The sequence below is a fragment of the Gadus macrocephalus genome, chromosome 12 (assembly GCF_031168955.1).
Source record: "Gadus macrocephalus chromosome 12, ASM3116895v1".
NCBI classification, from domain to species: domain Eukaryota; kingdom Metazoa; phylum Chordata; class Actinopteri; order Gadiformes; family Gadidae; genus Gadus; species Gadus macrocephalus.
The window spans coordinates 19,815,527-19,839,164 of NC_082393.1; the positions used below are offsets into that span (position 1 = coordinate 19,815,527).

The 23,638-nt window shown below is 42.8% G+C and overlaps 1 protein-coding gene and 1 long non-coding RNA gene across 4 annotated transcripts in view; both read right to left on the reverse strand.

The window, feature by feature from the left end:
- Positions 1 to 23,638, reverse strand: part of LOC132469563 (uncharacterized) — a 241,675-nt gene that overhangs the window by 96,710 nt on the left and 121,327 nt on the right. The gene's annotated exons all lie outside the window — the stretch shown is intronic.
- Positions 1 to 23,638, reverse strand: part of nos1apa (nitric oxide synthase 1 (neuronal) adaptor protein a) — a 90,202-nt gene that overhangs the window by 34,161 nt on the left and 32,403 nt on the right. For 2 of the 3 annotated variants that reach the window (XR_009528291.1, XM_060066719.1), the window contains exons 3-5: positions 21,632 to 21,736; positions 18,842 to 18,900; positions 5,163 to 5,271 (exon numbers count right to left, since the gene is read on the reverse strand). Coding sequence is in view for 2 of the 3 variants with exons in the window: in XM_060066719.1 (XP_059922702.1) it covers positions 5,163 to 5,271; positions 18,842 to 18,900; positions 21,632 to 21,736 (273 nt within the window). In the remaining variant the exon portion in view is untranslated. The remainder of the gene's footprint in view (positions 1 to 5,162; positions 5,272 to 18,841; positions 18,901 to 21,631; positions 21,737 to 23,638) is intronic. The other variant, XM_060066720.1, reaches the window with a different exon arrangement.

Consider the following 23,638-nt stretch of genomic DNA (forward strand, 5'->3'; position numbering starts at 1 on the left):
GGGGATGTCTTGCAGGGAAGGCACTCTGTGACCTGGGGCTAATCTACACGCTCCATTCTCTTCCTTTTGCTTGCCCTCATTTCTTATCCCCGAATTATTTTCCCTTCAAAGTGAATATAAACTGCGAGAAAAGCGTGGTTCTATTTATAGCATGCCGCATGCCACAAATTAAAATAATAATTTAAGAAATTTATGTTAAAATATGTTAAAATAAAGCACTAAAGATAATTGCAGCATCAATGCAGAAATCGTTATTGGCTTGAATTATCAAATGTGCTATGTTATGAAACTCTTGATTTTAGAACTTTCTGTTATGATATAATGATAGAGCATTAATAATAGTGTTGTGACACGATAAAGTTGAAAGAACCATGCTCAGCATATTGACTGTAGTGAAATTGTGTGCGTTTTTGTGTGCGTGTTTATGTGTGTGTGTGTTTGTGTTCTGAGCCCTAATTATTAGAGCAAAATGTTTGCTAGTGAATGCATCTACACTTTGTGTAAGTGTGTGTGTGTGTGTGTGTGTGTGTGTGTGTGTGTGTGTGTGTGTGTGTGTGTGTGTGTGTGTGTGTGTGTGTGTGTGTGTGTGTGTGTGTGTGTGCGCGCTTGGGTTTGTTTGTGATAAATGGGGTGTTATTAACTTAAGATGCCTCAGTGGCTCCTCAGAGCCAAACCGTTTGCTCCAGGCTATGCACAAAGGCCTCTTACTTTTACTTACCTATCCATCAGCTCCACGCACAAGCGTGCGCACACACACACGCACGCACACACGCACACACACACGCAGCTCCCAATCAGGGTAGTTGACAATGGATGGCCATGGCATTTATAGTGGCCTATTTGCCCCAAAACTGTGGCAAAATATTCTGTTGCAGTAGACCCATGCCACACGCAACCTAGGCGGCTCCCACACTCTCTGGCTTTGCTGCGCTTTCGACAGAAGGACACAGTTTGATGATGTATAAACCGGTGTATCGCAGAGTTCTGCCCGCCACAGCCCAGCCGAGCCCTAGTGTCGAGACAGTGTGCTGCTTGAACAAGCTATCAACCACACACAATCCACAGCATCAGATAGTCTGAAGAACCGTGCAGCTGGGCCGTGATTAAATAATTTTTGGTTCATGCCGGCTAGTGCAGTCATACACAACGACTATAAAGTTACTCATTTCTTAACAGCTCCTGTGTGCAATACATTTTCTAATTGTTCCGGTCCGCCTGTGCTTTTGTTTTAATCTGGGGTGCCTTTGAGCTTTCCCTTCACTCAAAAACATTAAATGATCCCTTCCATCCCATCTCCCTGTAGTAGTCCTGTGCCTCCCACTTTGAGACAGACCGTCCCGGACGTAGGTTGCGAATGGACACTTGTCGACAAAGAAAGTGACGGAGACAGTCAAAGTAGCAGTTTGGCGGACACGAGCGGCGCTATTAAGTGTCCTCCTTCTCTTCCCTTCTCTTCCCTCCTGTCACGTCTGCTCCCTCGACCTATTCATGCCTGCCAATTAGTCAGCCATTACGGTCCCGGCAGCTATTCAAAGGCGGCCGTTAAGAGCGAAGACAAAAGTAGCCGTTGCACAGGGATTGTGTTGACCGCCAAGCCCCGTGGGGAAGGTAAAAACATGAAAGCCGATCAAGAAATACGTTGAGGCTAACGGTTGCATGAAGGAGCTAGAACCATATAACCATCGCAACCTTCTGATACATTTAAATGATACGGGATTCTTTATAATTTAAACATATATCTATTTTATTGTTTTTTGTCTCAATTGTTTTTAGACATTTGTTTAAAGGTTGGGTATGGAATTCTCTTTTTTGGCAATTTTTGCCAAATTACTTGAAATCCTTATCATAACCCACTTAAAGCCACGGGCTTTAAGTGGAACGGGCAGGGCTCGAAAAACTCCAGCCAATGATTTCCAGAACCACCGAGTGGCATTTGACAGTAAGTACGTAAATCGTACTGCACTCCCCTCCCCATCCCCCGCTCCCCGCGCGTGACCCCTTCGTGCACGTACTCAAAGCTCGTCACCCAGAGCAAGCTTCTGTTTGTTGTTATCCTGCGGTAGCTACTGGAGCTAGCTAACTAGCTAATGGCTCGCTCTCGCGCATCTGTGTTCGCGCTCATGCATGATTGCGCGTCCATGTACTTGGAATGGGTGGAGTCAGAGTCAGCGTTGAAGGAGAGGGGGTAGGACCATTTGAGTTGTGTGTTTTCAAAATCTGCTGGCATTTCGCAAATCCCATACCCAACCTTTATATACCGATATATTACACAACGAAAATCCCACGTAGGCCAACCCTGGGCTTAGCTAAACTTTTCTAATTAAAAACCCCACGACGAATTATACCAAGGGTCCAGTCCATTACTTCTGAGTATAGACCAGGATCTATGTCTATGTTGGCTTTATATAGGCTTAATTGGCCAGAGCATCAGCACTCCATTAAAATTGAATTGACAGAATAGTGAGGCTCATTAGTAATCTAAGTAGAGGTGACATATTACCATTACATAGCATAATTATAGGCAATGATTGCTTGAAATCGGACCTCAACACTTATTTCTTCGTCACATCATCATCTGCATAGGCCATATATCTGCATAGTAAAGCAGTCAGAAATAGATTCAGGACAGAAAAAGGCCTATGAAATCTAATACAGATCCACGTTCCACTTTACAATGTGATGACACTTGAGAAGCAGTTGATAAGAAACTGTCTGGTGCCATTCAAAGCATATTTTACTTTTGAAACATGAGAGAATTTTCAAGTAAACAGGGTAATTAGAGGGGGCCGAGAACGCAAGAGAAATGCCGCGATTATTATCCTTTGGGATTTGCATGGCTCGTGTAAAATTGATGAAACGAGTGTGCCAGATCAGCCGGTTTGCCTTATTCATCATTTTGAGTGGAGCAGAAGCGTGTTTATAGGTGTTATTAATCAAAGTGATAAGCCTTTCAGCATAGACATTGTGGAGGAAGCTACAATGGTTAGACCTTTTATCAGAATTTTGAATAGGGAAATAATCTGGCAGTAAATGAAGACAATTCTCATTTCATGGTGTCTAGGTAACAGCAAACCTTGAACCACACTATTTTATGATGTACTGAACCCGATTTGTTTGAACGCTGAATTAATTTATTGTGTGCACCGAGCAGCAGAAATAATTAACAAAGCGCAATAATTAATTGGATATATAAAACTATTATAAATCTATTTGAGATTCACATATTCATTCATAAAGGTCTTGTACAGCAGCCGGTCATAAAGATACAAAGCCTTACTCATGACCTTATTCTTTGATGTGTGTTGCACCATATACAAGGGCCTTGAGATGAGCTTGTCAGTTCCATGAAGATGCATAGCTTTGCCCATTCATTGTTTTCGGTCAACAGTGAATGTAAAAGACACTCAAATCCTTGGCCTCTGGCTGAGACGCGCACACACACACACACACACACACACACACACACACACACACACACACACACACACACACACACACACACACACACACACACACACACACACACACACACACACACACACACACACACACACACAGCATTGAGTGCACTACGATGGATATCTCTGGACGCCCTGCAATTGCCCCGACACAAGAGCGCTCATTAGTTGTCTTGCTTTTAAAGTGTTGGTTCTGGGAAGAAGAGGGAGGGAGGGAGGCAGGGAGGGAGAGAGAGCTAGGGAGAGACAGCGACAGAGAGGGAGAATATTTCTCCATGTTGGACAGAGGGAGGTAGTTACGTTTTTTATATGCTGATATCCTAAATCAAGATTGGTCATTATTTTGCTGCCAATAATAGACACTGAAAAAGTTCACTATCAGATTTCTTGTAAGAAATCATCCTTTGCAAAGATGCTTTCATAGAAATACATTTAAATATCTGCGCTTGGTGTGCACATTCCAAGCTTTTTAGTTTTGCTCTACACCTCAAACTTTTCCTACTATAATAACCCTCTCCCTCTTTTTTAAATGAGATGGATGCCAGACCAGTGCTTCACCACCACCACTGATCCTTGACCTACACAGGGCCCAGACAGCAGCAGCACAAACTAGGTATCCAGGTAAACAAGAACACACACACACGCTCAATAGCCCCAGGGTAAACGGTTCCCCCAGAGACCACTGGAGCTTCATAACTAACTCACCACCCATCTTATACAGTGGCTATACAGCATGTGTTGGAAATTAATTAGCTGTAGTGTGTGCGTCCGTTTCTTTGTATACCATAGACATACAATTAAAGTGGCCATTACGTAAATTTAAGTAACTAACTAAGCATGTTACTAAAACAACACATTTGCCCAACCTGCCACTGCGACCATCTGTATATTTTAATACATTAAGATGCAGACTATGGCTGTTGTGCTCCGAGAAGAGAGAGAATTGTATTCTTGGGATAAACTAGATGGGGTCCACTCCCTGCTCGATTATTGTTTATTCAGGAGCTACTATAACTGTTCCGCATGAATAAATTCCCTCATAGATGATATAATAATAAAATAAAATAATAACACAAAAGGTACCACAGGGGATACTGCTCAATCAATGTTTGCCATTAGAATACATTTTGTTGAAAACAAACAGACACCCTTTATGAACTGTGTCTATGTAAAGCCGAACTATATTAGATAAAAACAGTGCTGTTTAATTTATTGCTATTCACTGAAGTCCTGCAGATCTTTTTTTGATGCCTTTGAATAGAGCTACCAAGGACGGCTTCCTGATACCGTTTGACGGGGCTGCCCCACTCTTTCACTGTTGTCTTTATCCCAGCCTTTTCATTTACTCAAGCAGGGATAAGGTCTGACAAGCCAGCGACAGTCACTACGCACATTGCAATGTTCTTCACTTGAACTGTTGCCAAGGCTAGCTAGGGACACAGAATGTTGGTCCATGCATATACAGTTGGCCGCGGTTCGTCGAAACACAGACAGGGGTGTAGTTCTGACACAACTAAGCAACAATTATGTAGCATAAAAAGAGATTGAAATGTTAGTACCCATACCATGGGAAATTATGTAAATGGCTGATGAACTATGTTCTCTTCTCTAGCCCGCACAAACAGTGATGTGTGCGGGCTGATGCAAGGCTACTTGTTATTAGGGTACACCAATGAAGAAAAGGCGCTGTGCTCCGGGGCTCACCTTCTTCTTCGACTTGAAGACATTGCAGCGGAACACGTTGCTCTGTCCGTCCCGGGCGATGTAGCTGAAGATCTTCAGATCCTGAGAGTCGTGGGACACGTAGAATATTCTGGAGGACAAGTAAAGTAATATTCATGAAAAAGATATATAGATAGAAACATTTATAATTTGCCGTTAGCATTTTTATTGGAAAATTGCTTTTACAAATTGCACCATTGACGCAATGACAGTCTCCTACTATTTTAATCTATTGAAAAAGTTGTTGACATTTAGAAACGCAGCGATTGCACTATTGAAGTGGTTTGGAGCAACTCGGCTCTCGATTGTGATGTAACTGTCACGACCTAACTAGGGCCAATTCCACATCTCATCGAGGAGTCTGATGACAAACTGATGCCCATCTGCAGCTAATCGCTGCCCTTATCAGCCTCCCCCACCGGCTCCCGCCTCACACTGTTCTTCCCAAGATAGGTGATGTGCAAACAGCAGCTGCTCCCCCTTTGCCAAGGTCTAAAATGCGTAGGATTCAGCCAAATTACCTTTGACTTTGTCTTGAAGATTAGTAGTGTCAACTATTGTCTATGGCGCTGTGAGTTTTAAATGTTTTTAGCACTGTCATCGACAATAAGATACTTATATGATGGTTGCAAAAACATATTTTATCGACATTGTCTGGAATTTACACTCTTGTTTGCCAATTAAGTTTGAAAAAAACCAATTGCTTAAGATTCTATAGGACCCTCCAGTAGAATTTTGCAGTGGGTGATCATCACACTGTATGGCTCCCTTTGAAATGAATGTTTTTACCTAAAATTAGAATAAAATTATAATGTATATTCTTCTGAAAATTGGTGAGAGAGAAAAAGGGGGATCTTGAACAGACCATACCTTAAAATTCCTGTAAATATAAACCGCTTGTTTGCAGAAGCTCAAAAATAAATAAGGCTTTTAACAGAATGTCATTACCCAGTAGTACACAATGAATATCAACAAGAGAGTGCTTCTAATTGGGCTGTAATTGTGAGACATACAAAACGTTGACCTCTGGACAGCTGCCAATGCCATAGGTGAAAAGACGATGGTGGTAATGATCACACCCCCTTCCGTACACGATTGTATCAATTGTTGACATTGCACTCATGTCGGTTTTAGCTTCTTTTTTTACTAAAAGTTTGACCGTTTTTGACACTTTTCCGCAGATGGTTGACAATACATGAGACAATGCTCGAAGCAATGACTCATTCGTCACCTCACAATGGTAGGAAGATTGTCAAACAAAACACGGTTGAAACCAAAACACAAGAGATAGGGTGACAGAAGCGGAGCTTGAAAGCGAGATTAAATGAAAAATCTGTAGTTCTTGTCAGAGAAACATTGTTCCTTCCAAACCAACTCAAACAAGCATTTTTCTCTGTAAGCCTTGCAACAGGAATGCAAGCCTGCACATCTAGAGATGGTTAACTTTAGATACAAAGTTAGACATAATAAAGGCGTGAGTTGGTTTAGGTTTTATATTGTTAAAGAACCCAGAATTGTCTTTTTTCATGTACGTCTTCCATGATCTGCAGCAGAGTAGAAGGGCCTTTTCGGGGGTACTTTGATGTCGCTGCTAGCCGAAGGGGAGTGCAGACACCATGGTGGGGTGGAGCTTCGTCTGGGCTGCGGCCAATGAGAGTGTTACGTCTCAAGGACGCGTACAGTCTAACCCCACAGTGTGTGGCACACTTCATCTTCAACAATCTCGCTCATTAAAAGCACATTGGCTGTGTGGATAACACGTCCCCTTTCCTTCCTAGAACTCTTACTCTTTTTTTTTTATATCATAGGGCCCTATCTTGCATCCGGCGCAAGTGACTTAATATAGTCACTGGCGCATGTGTCGTTGCTAGTTTACAACTGGCGCAGAGCGTTCTTTTCCCACCACCGCCACTCGCCGGTAAATTAGGGATTGATCATGCGCCCCAATGGGCGGTTCGGCGGAAGGAGGAGGCGTGTTCTGGCGCAAACGGTATTTTGCCGTTGCTGAATACCATTGCGCTACTGACCAGGAAATACCTGGTTTAAAGTCAGTGGTGCGTTGTTCAGATGCTATTTTAAGGGCGCATGCATACGGATTGCTTGTGCACCTCGCGCATACACTTTGCTTCTCCCATCTACCTAGCCGCACATTCTTGGTAAATTATTTGGTAAAGAACAGCTGATGCAGCGGTAATAAGTTGTACTTTTAAATCAATGCATCTGCAAACACCGTACAGCAAACACATATTTTCTTGACAGAGACATCGTGTAGGCCTACATGCCCATAACTTTTAGGATTGATGAGTATTTGATCGTGAAAAACATTGTTTTACCGCGAGTGAGTGTTAAAAAGAATGAATGAATGCGGGCGCGCGTGTGTGCTCTGTTTTAACACACGCAAACTAAACACGTAACGCATAATACAATCAATGGCAATATGTCTATTACCGCGGGGACACATGCATATTAGGATAGCATACAATACTGATAAGAAACAATGTTTATAATGTATTGCGTATATCATTAAATAGAACCACAGTTGCCGCATATCATATGTTATATACGTTTTCTTTGCCGAAATTTATTTGAGGACTCAGTATTTCTGAAGTTGTGGAAGAAAACCCCTTATTCCATGTGTGAATTAGGCCATATTATTTGGCAATAAACTGAGCCATTTGCAGTTTGAAATTCATGTGCATCTGTCTCATCGGAGACTGCAGACGCGCTGTCAAAATATCAACTCGTCCGATTCAAATGCGCTCATGGCTCTTAAAGGGGATGGGAGCTGGCACTCTCATTGGTTTGTTGGACGTTACGCCCAAACCACACCTACGGGTAACTAGGCTGCTTCAGACCAACCCTTTTGACACTTGCGCCGCGACGCAAGTGTCATTTATCCGCCTGTAAAATAGCGATAGCGCCGTAGAACCGCCCACAAAGCTACTTGCGCTTTGCGCTTCCCACTTGCGTTTCAGACCGTTAAAATAGGGCCCATAGTGTTCGAGGTTTGAGCTGAAACAGGGGGTTTGCTTACACTTAAAAGCTAGAGGGAAGATAACAAACACATTAGGACCAATAAAATCCATTAGCTTCAGGGAAGAAGGTCATGCTGTAGAAAATAACAATGAGGGAGACACTGATGACGATGGCGGATTTATCTCAGTGTGCTAATGATGGTGTGATACAGGTGGTGTCATCATAGTGCACTGCAAGCAAATTACTTCTGCCCAAGCCCACAACGTTAGACTCATTAACACTGATTAGTGGGAGTAGTTATTCACCAGCTTTTTTCCCACAGTAGCAAATAAGCCAGACGTTTCACATTTTAATATCAGGGGGCTCCAGTGCCAGCCAAAACCTTTAATCCAACACATCAATCCTAGCACTAAACACCGAAAACACTAATCATGATAGTCATTAAAGAACTATTGACTTATACTTCATGATAAATGAGAGAAAACAGTTTCAATGGATCCTTTACCCTAAATTGACCTAACGACTACAGGCTTAATGCAAATGTAACTCAATGCTGAGACTAAACGCCCGGATCAAACCGTTTAATGTCTCCTGTTGCAAACACTCAAACTAAATCTCATACGACGTGTGAGTGGTAAAGATGACAGCCATTATGTTCACAAAAGTCCAAAATGTACAAAAAGCTGCATTACCAAATATGTTTGTTGTGCGTTGTTCCACCTTGCTAGCGGTCCCACCTGACTTTTATCAATGGGAAGAAGCAGCGAGTGTAAGGGAGCGTTTTCCACAGCAGTTGTCAAAGTGTTGCGGCTGCCGCTATGTAGGTCAGATACCTTGTCTTCATACTTCCTTCAACCACTCGGCACTTTGATGTTATAAGCACCTTGTGCGTTCTGCTGCGATTTATCCAATCCACTTACTTTTAACAAGCTCCACCTCCGAGAGGAAAATCACAGGTGAATGGACACTGTGTCACAGGAGATCAAACGGTGCATTAATGAGCCCCATCTTGAGAGTAAAACCGTTTGAAAGGGGCGTCGTGTCGAGTTAGCCGTGGGGCTGGAGGACGGACCGGGGAGCCGAGCTGGGTAGCCGAGCGGTCTCATTGGGAGGAAAAAAAATGAACAAGAAATAAATCCCACTGAGGGATAAAAAGGAAAGATAAATGGAGTTAAACAGAGAGTAAGACATAGAGAGGTGGTGTCGGTGACCCTGAAAAAGCAATGAATGAAGGGGGGGCGGGGAGCTATTCTTCCAGGTAACGGTGGAAAAGAGAAGAAACAAGGCACGTTTTGAAAAAGCAAAGAGCAATTGAAGGCGAGGAAGTTCAAGTGAAGACAGAGGAAAGGCTTAACGTGTAAAGGGTACAAGATGGAAGCAGGGCGAAATAAATAATTATGCTGAGTGTATTGAGGGAGGAGAGGAGAGGAGAGGAGAGAGAACGACAGCAGAGCCAAACGGACGATTCATGGGTACATGATTATTTTCTGTTTGGCGGAGCACTGCGATGCTGACAAACACATTCAGGGCTTTACTTGAGGTTAAGCAGTGGCTGACACCGACTGCGGTAGCTGACACCGACTGCGGTAGCTGACACCGAATGCGGTAGGTCTGTCACAAGACGGATTTCACACAATGAAGAAGATGGGCAGCGGTGTTGGATTCAGTCCAGGTCACATATTTAGGAACCTAGTCAGGAACACACTGCCTTGCTTCTTAAAGGAAAACCAAATGGATTGCGAATGTGTGCGCATGCCGTTCACATCTGCAACACAACTTTTGAAGGACCCGGACTTACGTTGAGGTCAACAGGCATGAGAGTCTTTGGTGACCTTAAGAGTTTGTGGTGTGCTGACTTAACATCATGAGATCACTCACACACACACACACACACACACACACACACACACACACACACACACACACACACACACACACACACACACACACACACACACACACACACACACACACACACACACACACACACACACACAGATTACAGACAGCCAACAGCAGTGATCAATTAGACAGAAGTGTCAGACCCAATCCGACTGAGGGAGCGTATGAAAGTGTACAACGCTGCACGCCCACACCTCAACGAGTTGACAACTGAATCTACATTTATACCATTTCTCAGCGCCTCTCAATTACATTATCGGAAATCCATAGTGCTGGCAGCCCAGTAATAAGACCCGTGGAACAGGGTGGACGGTATAACGTGACCTTGTACAAAGAGTCTTCCAGAAGCAGATGCGTGGAGGACTGCTCGATACACAACGGGTGTTTACTAGTCGACCTCGTGGGATAACCGAGACGTGGCCTCGGCCTGGAAGGAAGTGAAGCGATGAGGTGCCCCTTCGGCTGAGCAGGCAGAGCATATTGGTTTCAAATCACGCTCTCGAAGCCGGCGGTAATGCATCGCTCTCACTCATTCGCCAATTTCCGGGCTCCAGGCCCTTCTTTTTTTGTTAATCCTTTCGACAGTCGTTTAGTATTTTAAGCCGTCAAACACCATCTGAAAAACGGGGTGTAGACGCCTTTTTGTTTTTGAAATGGAGCTGTTAACAATATGTATTTGGTTGACAGCGAACAACAATGCAGAACACAATAAAAAATATTTGCATTCTGCAATTATTCAGTTAATTATGCAGCAATTCCAATCTTTCTGGTCGCAACAGCTGCTTCCACATCAAAACACCATAGTTGGGAGTGTGTGTAAGCTGGCAGAACATTATTTGTCAAATAAGAGTGCATGCGTGCGTGCGTGCAAGTTAATATTCACACACAGATTATCGCAGGTAAATGCTGACCTTGAAGGAGTTTTATTTCCTTGATGCCAGGGAAGGCAAAAATACATAATCAACTCAACCACCTGACCTGTGTGTCGCAAGAGAAAGCTGATAGTGCCAAGAACCGATACGGAAATCACTCCATAAATGTAAATGGACTGCATTTATATAGCGCTTTTCTAACCATTGGCCACCCAAAGCGCTTTACAATATTGCCTCACATTCACCATTCACGCACACATTCACACAGCGACGGCAGAGTCAACCATGCAAGGCGACAGCCAGCTCGTCGGGAGCAGTTAGGGTTAGGTGCCTTGCTCAAGGACACTCAGCTAGGAGGAGCCGGGGATTGAACCAATAACCTTCAGGTTACCAGCCAACCCGCTCTACCTCCTGAGCTACTGCCGCTCCAACAAATCCCATCTCTTTTCTATCATCTGTCAGACACAACATCATTTACACTCGACTGGGGATTCAGCATATCATTCGATAGAAGTAGGAATATCGTCATTTAAAAAGTACTTTAGTCCTTGGAGGAGATAACTTGTACAAAACAATTTTTCCTTGTACTGGGATTTTTTGCTTGGTCTTCCGAATGTCTGTGTTGTTAAAAGTCCCTTGTGGCTTTTGCGAAAGTCTTTTGTGCATTTACCTCAACATTTTATGCTTGTTCCATTCCTGTAGTCTTTCTTTTCCTGTCAGTTGCCAGTACGGCTTTGTCTGTTCAGTAGGGTTCTCAGGCGTTTTTTTCTCCTTAAATGCGCCCCTCTACCTGCCAAATGTTCCGACCTTTGTTGTTGAATTCATTGTTTAAAGGACTAATATATATCAAATATACAACAATGCTATGGTCTGAAAGTTTGTTTTTGTTTTGGCCTGTGTTATGATTCACTATTCTCAGAGTACCCCAGGTTGCCAGATATGAAAGGAAGAAACACAAACACAGCATGCTGCAACCATGGAAGCAAGCAAACAAACTGGATCAACAGAATTTTACCCTATTTAAAAAACTTTATATCATAGCTTTTCGTTTAAATGTCCTCTTTTGAGCAGTGCTCAAAGATAGGTCAATCTTTGAGTTGCATTTGAAAGATGAAGACCCCAGAGGTATTTCAAGCTGGATGCCACATGAGCTAGCTTAGAATTTGCACACAAATAATAGCAAACGTATACATTAGCTGATCATCAACTTATATTGTAGTACTCGTCATCACTTAAAAAAAAAATAATATATATATATAGTAATTGCGCTCTTCTTATTATAATTTTGCACTCAGCTTGTTAGTGCTCATGTTCGTTCATTCTCATCAACCTGGCATTCCGCGTTGGCTTCAATGTCTGCGGGTATGGGCCGACCAAGGCAATCCTCTCCAATCGTGTGAATTTGTAGTGCAGTACCCATTTTAATTGCCCTGGGTCAATGTTACATATTGTACCCTTAAAGCGGTCTCATTAAAAATAAGCTGAGGGAAGGCCAGGTGCTGCAAGGGTAATGTATAATGTCTGGCATACCCACCTACCAGAAGAACAACAGGGGAGATCTACTCAGCCGAAGCAGAACACCTCCATAGAGCATGACTTAAAGGTTACTCCTACTCCAGGGGTTGCAAAATAACAAATTACATCTACTCAACTTATTGTAATTGACAAACTTTTGCATGTAAATCTACTTTCACTGAGAAAGCTTTCAGTTAAAAATACATTTCACTGCAGGAAAGTCATTTGTACAGAGCACACAGTACATAGGCTGTGGCAGAGGAAGAGCTTAAATGTAAGACAATATGTTATCTTTACACCCATCCCAACTATCAAAAGGCCAATCAAACTGATTCAACCTGAAGGCTAAGGTGACATATCAATATGAGTTATCAATCACTGGAGTCAGTCATCTCCACCCATCATTCTGCTAGTTTTGATATAAAATCAATAAAGGTCAAGTAATGCTAAAATGCATTGTTACAAGTCACGAAGAGAAACATACTCAAAGTTCACTGACCTACCTTACTTTTTACTTTTACTTTCTGACTAGGTGTTTTTATATCAGTACTTTCACAACTTGAATAAATGTTGGAATTAGAATAACAATAATTATAATTCTAACAGGAAGATTAAATCTAAATGTAGTTCTAAGAAGGAGAAGAGACGTGTTATCCCCTTGGTAACTGCTAACCGCAACTTTCTAGTGCTTTTTTTGGTAGCTAATTCTGACCTAAAAAATCATTGGATTCATGCGTTTCTTGACTTCCTCTGCATTTTGCTCGAGGGTTTTGGACCTTAGGCTGTATAAATATGTACAGTGTGTTTGTGCATCGAAAACAAGACAAGGGCAGAGTCATCGAAAGAGACTGAGTAAGAGAGAGGGACAGAGACGAATAGATAGAGAGAAGCTGTAGAGTGCTCTTGGAGGTTACCATGGAGAGGGCATCCAGGGAGGCCACATGTACCTCATTATAAAGTTCCAATTATGACTCCAAAACTGTCTGTGTAATTCCCTATGTGCCATGTGTATGGCCGTTGTTAAGTTAGAGATGCTCAATCAAAACCAAAACAGAGTAACTCGGGTGACGGCTAAATGCAGGACTTAACAGATTCCTCTGTTTACGCCCTGGTGGACTACATCTAAATGCGAGGATTGTTGAGTTATAATGTAATTTAGGAGGGGAACCTGATTAATCAGGAGTGTGTGTGCGTGTGTGCATGGTTGTGCGTGTGTGTTTGCAAGGGATGGCGGTTTTAATTAACACAACAGAAGGGCACCTCCAAAATGGTGTGTTCTCATTCATAGTTCTCATTCAACAGAGCAAGAGATGGAAGAAGTGGGGTGGATGGAGGGAGAGAGAGAGAGAGAGAGAGAGAGAGAGAGAGAGAGAGAGAGAGAGAGAGAGAGAGAGAGAGAGAGAGAGAGAGAGAGAGAGAGAGAGAGAGAGAGATGTTTTTGCATGTATTTGTTTGTTAGTTATTTGCTCGGGGGGATTTTTATTCAGACTTAAAGTGGGTGGTGATAACAGGAGAAAATAAGACATGCCGAGAGACAACTGTGGCTCAGACAGTGGTCCTTTTAGGTTTCTGTATGCATGCTTTAACCACTGATAACAGCAGTGTCCAACAGCTAGGGGGTTTGTATGCTAGTCACACAGGTGGAACAATCCCTGCAAACACTGCAAAAGAAAAAACTAGCCAAGACTAAAATTGAATTAACGCTTCATCCATATGTAGCATCGTCTCAGCCTACTGAGTACCAACCATTGAAACATATATTTATTGCAGTTCCACCTGTCTTGTCTCCCTATTTCCCTATTCATTGCTTTTAAATATTGTTCTTGTTTTCTGCAGTTCAATAAGACCTTGAGATTCCTGAAAGACACCAAACTGAATCAATAAATTATTATTGTGATGCATGTCTGCATAGAGCATATCGTGCATTCTGTAGCTTTTGTCGAAGGACGTCATATCTTAATATTCTTCAGGTATTCAACTGATCTATACCTACGGACTACACCTCTGGACTGATATGGAAAGGTTTTTCTTCTGGGTCATTAAGACATTTGATTATGCACTGGTCTTGAAGGAAGTGAGGATCCCAGACAAACAGACCTAAAAGTCTCACACTTCTTTTAAAAAGGGAGTAGCTACCAATTGTTATCGCTTTGAGACAGCTCTTAAGGTTGGTGTGCGCCTATTAAAATGTCATTTTTGTGGATACGATTTGAGATGGCGCTCAGGCCAAGGTTAAGTGTAAGCATATGGTACGGTACTATCGGCAGTGATTACTGGAAGGAAGAAGCAGCTCTAAAAGACAACAACAATTACCGCAGTGGAGGGGGAGGTTAGAGGAGTTCTATTACCGGTCAGAAATATGAGCACACGTCCGCACGCGGTGGTGTCCTGGGAAGCGCACGTGGAGCCGGGCATTTGTTCGCTCAGGCATATCTCCCAACGAGCAGGAGGATGTGGAAGAACACGCCCGAGGGGCCAGCAACGCAAAGCACCACACACCTGCTCCATCTCTTCTCAATTAATATCCATTTCAGAGGGCTGCTATTCCTACTGCTAATATCTGCCCGCCAAGGGGATCAACTGTTTACATTGCTGATAAAAAGTTAATAACGACTATATCATTTGAATAATTGCAATAAAAAATAAAAAGCGGCCGAAAAGTACCAAATAAGGAAAGTTTTGATGTATCATCGCTGTGAGGTAATAGCAAATAACTTTTTGTCATCCTAACAGGTTGACAATCTGTGGGTTACTGCAATATAAAAGATTGTGCAAGGCAATTTTCTGAATGATTTCCCAGGCACAGAGTCGTTCAAGCGATATTTTGTGTTTTTCTTTGGACTCGGACGATTGACCAGCAAAAGTTCTTAATGCTTATAAATGCGTTTAACTTTGAAGTTCGTCCCGTTTTTCTGACCCAACCCAGCCCTAGCAACCATAGGTGGCAAATGGCTTTCATCACCAATTCCAATATTTTAAGCAAGAGTTAAATTAGAGCAGCCTAATAGGCCATGCAGTCCCTCGTTTCAGAGGTTGTTTACAGCTTTGTTGAACCTTCCTGTGATGTTGAGATATGTATGCAATTACCATTCCAGCACATCGACAATATGCACGAAATCATCGAAAAACCATTATTTTTTATTTATGATGGGCCACGTCTTTTCCTATAGACAAAAAATGCAGGCATGTCACAGTTAGTCACAGAAATATCTTTCATAAACAGCAACTGTCGCCCTCTCGCCTACTCTATAACTGTCAAACACAAAGGTGATGCATAGCTCCATAAGCACTTCAATAAACACAAACAATTTCCTGTGAACCACAGGCTGCGTATCATGCATCTGAAACATAAAAATCTGCGTAAAGGGCTTAATCGCTTGCAGGCAACGGAGCAGGGATTACACATCCATGAATAAATTAAGACCTGTCCTCCGTGATGGATGCACAGACAACCTTCTTCTGCCATACCACTGGAGGTTTCAGTTTGTTGCCATTTCATCAAGCAAGCTAGGGCTACATGCCTGGAAACACTGTTTTTCTATCCAACCAAATCCGAAACTGAATATCGAAATTAGAATGCTCACGTAGAGGTCATCCATGTGTCAGATCAATACTAGCCATTAATCATATTCCAGTACAATCCAAATGTTGATTAATCAAATGGTTTCAATATTCAGAATCAACTAAAAACCGATTTCCTTAACTATCTTAGTACACACAATATAATCTAAATCATAAGACTGGGCTAGAGTAAACATTTTCACAAGATTTCTGAGTTTTAGAAATTTCTCAAAGCAAAGCTTTGGCAGTCATTGATGTAATCAACACACCAAATTGATATGGAGAGATCATTTCCTGGATTGATTGCGTCATAGGTAAATTGGCCTAAATCGTTAGACACTCATAATTGCCATCCTTTGAACATAAGGGAAAGCAGCAATGAAAGGTTTATCTGTGCGGGTTCAAGTGGGGTCGAGTGAACAAAGTGTGACTTCGCAGGGGGGAATACTCGGTAAAGGCTATGGCTGCAAATGCATAAAGCATGTTGTAAAAAAAAATCATGCGGAAAATTGCTAGCAATAAAACAACATTTATTGTTCCTATAATGAGACTCGCTACAATGTCTCAGGTAATGATTAAAGCCCAATTGAAATTTAATTGCGGCTTCTGGCTTTCTTTGATACTATAAATCTGGCACATTTAGCCTACAAAGGGTGTCATACACACCATTACTCTGATGTACTAAAACCGTCATGCTTGTATGATGATGGTTATTGAGATTGCCAATATTGCTAAGTGCTACCCGATCCAACAACCAAATGCTAATGAAGATGTTCTTAGAACTTCTTGTCATTACATGCTTCATCAGCCATTTATAAATGTCGACTCATGTATACGTTTTACAGCAATTCATTTGAGCAATTCAAATAACTCAAGTCAGAAACCAGTTCTACAAACGCTTCAAGGCTTTGATAGGAATTTGACACCGCATTTAATAACAAAAAAAAATATTTTTACCTCAAAATAAATTCTTTTAAACAAACAATGCTGTATATAATGCATGTTCTCTGTGGTCTGAACATGGTCTAAAACATGGGCCAGGCCTCAATGTTTTGTGCGTGGATTTATGTAGTATAGGCCTTGAGTCTAGCCCAAGACATCAGGAGAAGCAGTGCCTTCTACGGTTCTATTGCTGAAACAGCATAATGTGCAAGGCCATCTTTTCTCGCTCCAGACTGGTTAACTGCCCTATTCTGGTTCATGGAGCCAACGAATGACAAAATCTGATTTCTGATCTATGGCTGCGACTATTTGCCCTAGGAAAATTAATATATAACGTATATATTTCTGATTTGATTTCTTGCATCTGAATGTACTGAGAGGAAACACACTATCAAAGGAAACCAATTGGCTTGTTTCAGTTTGCTTCGAGTTAAAGAGCTATAACAACTGATTGAGGAAACACGATAAACTATACATATATTTTCATTCAATTTAAAAGTAAACCTAGCAGCATTCGCTTGCTAACTAGCACTTCTTAACCGTTTTTTAAATAAGTGACACATCATGATCATATTGAGCGGTGAGTGTAGACTGGAGGAACATGAACATATCCTTTTTACTCAGCTTTGAATATAGACACACTGTCACATCACATAAACAACAAAACAAAGCCAAGAGCCAACCTCACAACAACCCCCTCGACTTAAGAGGAAATGGCAGACTTTCTGGGTAAAGAGACACTCGGGAAGAACAAGAATAACATATCCATCTTCTTGAAACAATCATTTCCAAAGCCTGCACTTTTGCATGCGTTTGCCATAGCACATGAGTGCGTTATCAAGCTGGTGGAACAAAAACAATGTTCCACTAGCTTTCTCATCTTCAGTTTCTCAAGAAATCCACTGTGATTTTCAAAAACCACCGCGTCCCTTTGTGTCGCGCATGGTGTGGGTGTCTCTCGCGCGAAGGCCGCACATTGTGCTTACGCAACATCAATGGAGGATCGTGGGTTTATCCGCCACCAGCCTATTCGGTTCAAGACATAATCCTTTGGTTCGAAACTCTCACCACCGTGCGTGGCTATCGGAGGCCGATGCAAACGCATACCTTACGCACACACCCGCAACACTCTCATTGTTATTAAGGCAGGTTCGCCCCCCGTGTCCCTGTATGGCACCTGGCAAGGAAAAGCGGTGAATAACACATCCATACCCCAACGGGGAGATGATTTGCTGCTAGCAAACACACACCATCTATCTCTTTGTGCCATAGCGCTGAGCACTGGAGGGTGACCGGGGGGCGGTGGGCACATGAAGGATTTCAAACCAAGACACAATGAACCGCCGGAGCAGATGCCGACGATAACATCCTCCCACTCAGGTTGGAATGAAAAGCCTGCCGCCGAAGGGTGGCCCTTCGGGGGCCCGGGCCGGGGGCCAGTTTCAGACGTGTCGGAAGCCACAATGGTCGCGACCGATGAATTGTGAAATTGATGCAGCGATCTTTTGCGTGCGCCTGTGTTTGTGTGGGTGGTGGGAGATAATAGGCAGTGGGGACTGGGGAGGTATCTCTCCGAGTGGGGGATGCAGGTTACGGTGACCGTTGGTGAGCAGACACCAGAGCTGGTGTCTGCACTGTTCAGCAGCCTTTCTATTTCAGACATCCTGATGCGTCTGGCCATGGAAATTAGGGGGATTTGTAGATCACATAATTCTTGGTTTTCCAATCTTTTTCGATAACCAATTAAAACACTACCTTAATAAAGCCTTCTGGGCCTCTGGCCATGGCCAAACCTAAATCCCACTATTAAAGAAGTGACTTTTGAAAAAAATCCAACGATCATATCGTTGGAGAAATACGTTGAGCAGCATCCAAGGCTACCAGACCGCTCACCTGTAAATGGGGTCCTGCATCACCATCATTTTGCTCTCGTCCCACGTCCACTCCTTCTTCTGAGAAAGAAAAACAAAAGGGAATACATAAAACACATGACTCAAGCCGGGGGTGTAAATTTAGACTAGGAATATTATGTAAAACCAGTGTACAAGCAAACCCATGAGTACAAAAACAAACAAACACAGAAGATGGGAGCATTCTGGGTAGACCAGCTGTGTGTGTGTGGTGTGTGTGCATGTTTGTGTGGGTTTAGAAAGAAAAGGGAATTAATAAAACATATAAATCACACTAGGGGTGTTAAGTTAGGCTCTAGGAATATTATTTAAAACAAGTGTACAAGCAAAGACCCATGAGTACAAAAACAAACAAAAGCAGAAGATGGGAGAACTCTTGGTAGACCAGCTGTGTGTTTGTGCACATGTTTGCTTGCTTGTGTGCGTGCGTGCGTACACACACATACGTTGGTTTGGTACACACCCATATATGGGTCTGCTCGCATACATGTGTGTGTTCGTTACGATGTATGTGTGTGTGTGCGTGTGTGGCTGCTGGCCAAGACAACAACCAATTAAGAGATCCAAACTGCAAAGATGCCACTGTAATCACATCGATAGCAACACATCCAGCCTTCGGAAGGTTGTCAGTAAATCCAGCTGTAACGAGATCGTCCCCATCCCCGTGTAAAATGATATCAGGGTAAAAAAAAAGGAAAATATCCATCACAATCTAATACATGACGGGATAAATTATCCTGTTCCACTACAGTCAACCTGTACAAATATAGCCTCGGCTCCAGACCCAACAGCTACGCTCCGTTCCCCTCCCTCCCGTTAAACAATTGCGCTTCCGATTTCAATGTCACAATAAAACGAGGCTTGAGCGCACGCACACACACACACGCGCGCACGCAAGTAACACCGGCGCATAGATCACCGCATCGACCCGGCCCGGTGTTCCTTCAATCACCCCCATCTCCGGCGACTCCATCTCCCTCATTTCCGCCGGCCGGAGACGCAGGGGGAATGGCCTCCCCAATCGGTTGCGCTGACATTTCGAACAACAATGGGTAAAATAGAAGAAAGAAAGGAGGGAAAATAAGGGCCGAGGCCAGACGTCATTTCAGACAGTCGGACCTTTTCATCACCGAAGCTATTCGGGGGATCAAGCCAAGGGATTGTTCTCCTTATCACCGTTGTGTTCGCCTGGGTCGTGCACAGGTGAGCGCCCCTGGGCCCGTCCATTAGTAACTCGTGGCTCGGTTGAAGGAGAGGAAGGCCATATGCTCGTCTTGGGGTCTCTGAGCTGTGCATGGTGCATGTGTAATGAAGACCTCTCCGCTCAGGTCCATTAGGACACTCTGGCCTGCAGGTAAAAGGTTTTAGCTTGCAAGCCGATCAAAACTATTGCATCTTCTTTGTTATGATCCTGATAAAATGTGTATAATTTATGTTCTATGAAAATGAGCGATAGTAGTTGATAAGGTCCGTCTGTTTACAGGCTGAAGCAGATGAGGCCGTTTGTTCAGAATTGTATGTTCCACAATGAATGAAATGCTTCAAGGCCTACTGCGTGATCATTGTTGAAAGCAACTCTTTGCTTTTGTGACAGTGGTGTAGTCTTCACTACACTGCTCATTCAATATCTCCACAGGTGACGGGGACAATGTCCAAGATGTTCGACAGGGGCTCAAGGCAGGCTGCTAAACTCCCTGCCAGCAGCCCTTTTTCTTCTGAAACCGCCTTCGACACAGCAATTGATGAGCTGGCGTTAAGTAAAATGGGGCAAACCGATGTCTGTCTGACGGGGCAGTCCATCATCTTCAGTGGTCCAGTTAGGGGCTTGAGTCTAGACTGCTCTCTCTCTCTCTGGTTGGAAAATCTGGGAGCATCCAGGCACTAAAGTACTATGCCAGCCATGTCGAAGCTCATCTCTGCAGACTTATTTCCATCTCAACCCCTCAAAAGGAGGTTACAATTTCCTTGTGGTTTAATTTAACTTTTATTCTCTACTCAACTACTGCTCCATTCTCTTTCCCTCATCGACTAATTGATCTATTGTACTTTTCCCTTCTCTCTTTATTCACTCTTCTTAAACAGGCCCTGGCCCCTTCTCTTCCCATGTTATATTCTGGATCTTTGCCATGCTGCGTTCCGCATGTTTATTTTCGTTTGTTCAATTAATGATGTGGAACTTCAAGGGGCATGATCTGCAAGCCTGGTATAGGAAATGAATCAGAATGTGTTTCATAAGATTAGGAGATTGCACAACTCCTGCCGATGATAAGAGAGAGTTCACTTAAAAGAGGATACACATGGAAGTACTCTGGTCAAAACCCTTGAGTTTAGAAAATGAAATTACTTCTGATTTCATGTAACATATTCTGCTGGAACGTCACAACCAATTCCAGAATCGGTTGCAGGAAACCCTGAAAACCCTGTCACTGCTAAAGGGCTGAGCAGCAGGAGTTACAGGTTGAATGAAGCTCGAAATAGTTTTTAAAGTGCCCCACGCTCTGAAAAATCAAACATAAGGAGAGTGTCAATAGAAATGCTGAAACCATTTTGCTGAAACCAGTGTGTGTGCGTGTGCGTGTACGTGTGTGCGTGCAGAGAGAAAACAAAGTGAGAGTGAGAGATATTCTGAAGGATCATAAAATTCTTACAATATGTATTTTTTTCCACGTCAATCCAAAAAGTTCCATCTGGTATTAATAATGTTTTGTTATTGATATGTGAAATATTTTAAGAACAAAAAAATATATAAGATGTTAAAATCGAAGACACATACAATGCCACTCACTTTTTTCTTTTTCCTCAGGTTCACCTTGACGCCCTCCACCGACACGATGATGTTAACCTTTTTCTTCTTGATGTTCTTCACCTTGAATTCGTACTACAGGAGTAGAGGACAGAGCTGGATGAGTACACATTCCTCTTTCAAACAGTTGGGATAAGGGTTGCAACTCACGATTATTTTCAAAGTGGATTACTCAAACGATTCGTTTTTGATTAATCGATTCGTCCTTTAGTCTATGTCTAAGTGTCATAAATAATAACAAATGCCATCACAAGCTACCAGGATCCAAAGTGGCTTTATCTGACAAGCAGCCAAAAAACACTAAACTAGTTATCTGATAATGATTCATGAACTTTATATTTGATTTAAGTGCAACATTAACCAGCAAATGTTTGTTATTTGTACTTACTTATTTGTAATCACGATTAATCAATTATCTACATTTGCATTCTCAGATTTCAGTTGATAGACGACAATCAAAATACATTTCAAACTTCATTCCAATAAATATATATAGATATATTCTGCAAGGTTTTGTCTATAATGGATGAAAAAAAGGGTGACATCAATTAGGGCGATTGATCAATAAGGGAGCCTTCTCTACAAGCTCCATGACAACGGTCAAAGCGCTCTTAACTTCACACCAACAATAAAGACATTTGTCAAGGGAGTAACAAATGGTGCCGCTGAGCAAACTGTGTCACGGTCACCACACCTCTGTCACAGTCGGTTTACACATTATAAATCAGTCTGTGTACTGTACACACACACACACACACACACACACACACACACACACACACACACACACACACACACACACACACACACACACACACACACACACACACACACACACACACACACACACAGTCTGATGACCACTGGGAAATGTCAATAACAGAGCAGATACCGGACGGTCAAGTTTTGATGAACACACACCATGATGACAGGTACACTTAGTGTATTCACTATGGTATCTTTTAAATGTCAGAAGTGCGGCATGACCCAGTGTGAGTGAGTGAAGGCATCAGTATGTGCACTTAAAGACTGAACAGTACACAAACACACACCCGCCCACACCATAGAAGGTAATTACCCCCGTCTGTTTTCCCACTTGATGGTGATTATAGAGGAGAGTGTTCAACATAGACTTCAACTTAATCAACATTTGTTGAAATGTATTAACTTCAAAGTTGAAATCAAACACATAGGATGTTGCACACATATATCATTTATTTTTCCATTCTGGCAGACCTATCTTAGAAGAAGAAATAAGATAAATCTTTATTAATCCCTGGAGGAAAATGCTGGTGCCATAGCAGCAACAGCATATGCATATGAGTACTGAGTAGCATAGCATTGTCTAACTAGTCACATTCAACAACAACCATATCAATTATTTTAACGACTCAGCGTCGTTATGGGCTCACTTCAACGCCCTGCGGCGGCATAAGGTTACCCAGGCAAACCGTCACTCCCCGCAGGTAGTAAAATATATTGTACAGTCAACCTGTACAAATATAGCCTCGGCTCCAGACCAAACGGCTACACTCTGCTCCCCTCCCTCCCGTTAAAAAGTGAGTGAGTGAGTGAGTGAGTGAGTGAGTGAGTGAGTGAGTGAGTGAGTGAGTGAGTGAGTGAGTGAGTGAGTGAGTGAGTGAGTGAGTGTGTGTGTGTGTGTGTGTGTGTGCCGGTGTGTGTGTGTGTGTGCCGGTGTGTGTGTGTGCCGGTGTGTGTGTGTGCCGGTGTGTGTGTGGTGCGTGCGCGAGTGCGTTAGAAATGGGCCAGCTTGAACATAGGCCTATTATACTGTAACAATGTCAATGCTGTTACACCCCACCGAGGAGACAGTCTGATGATTGAAAAACCGTTGAAACCCAATTGATTGTAGAGGTTGAGTTTAATGATACAAACAGATGATGATCATCCATACTTCCATGTAGGAGATGTCTTTGAGTGTGTGCGGTGATGACTGGTTTAACCTGTGTGCAGCCT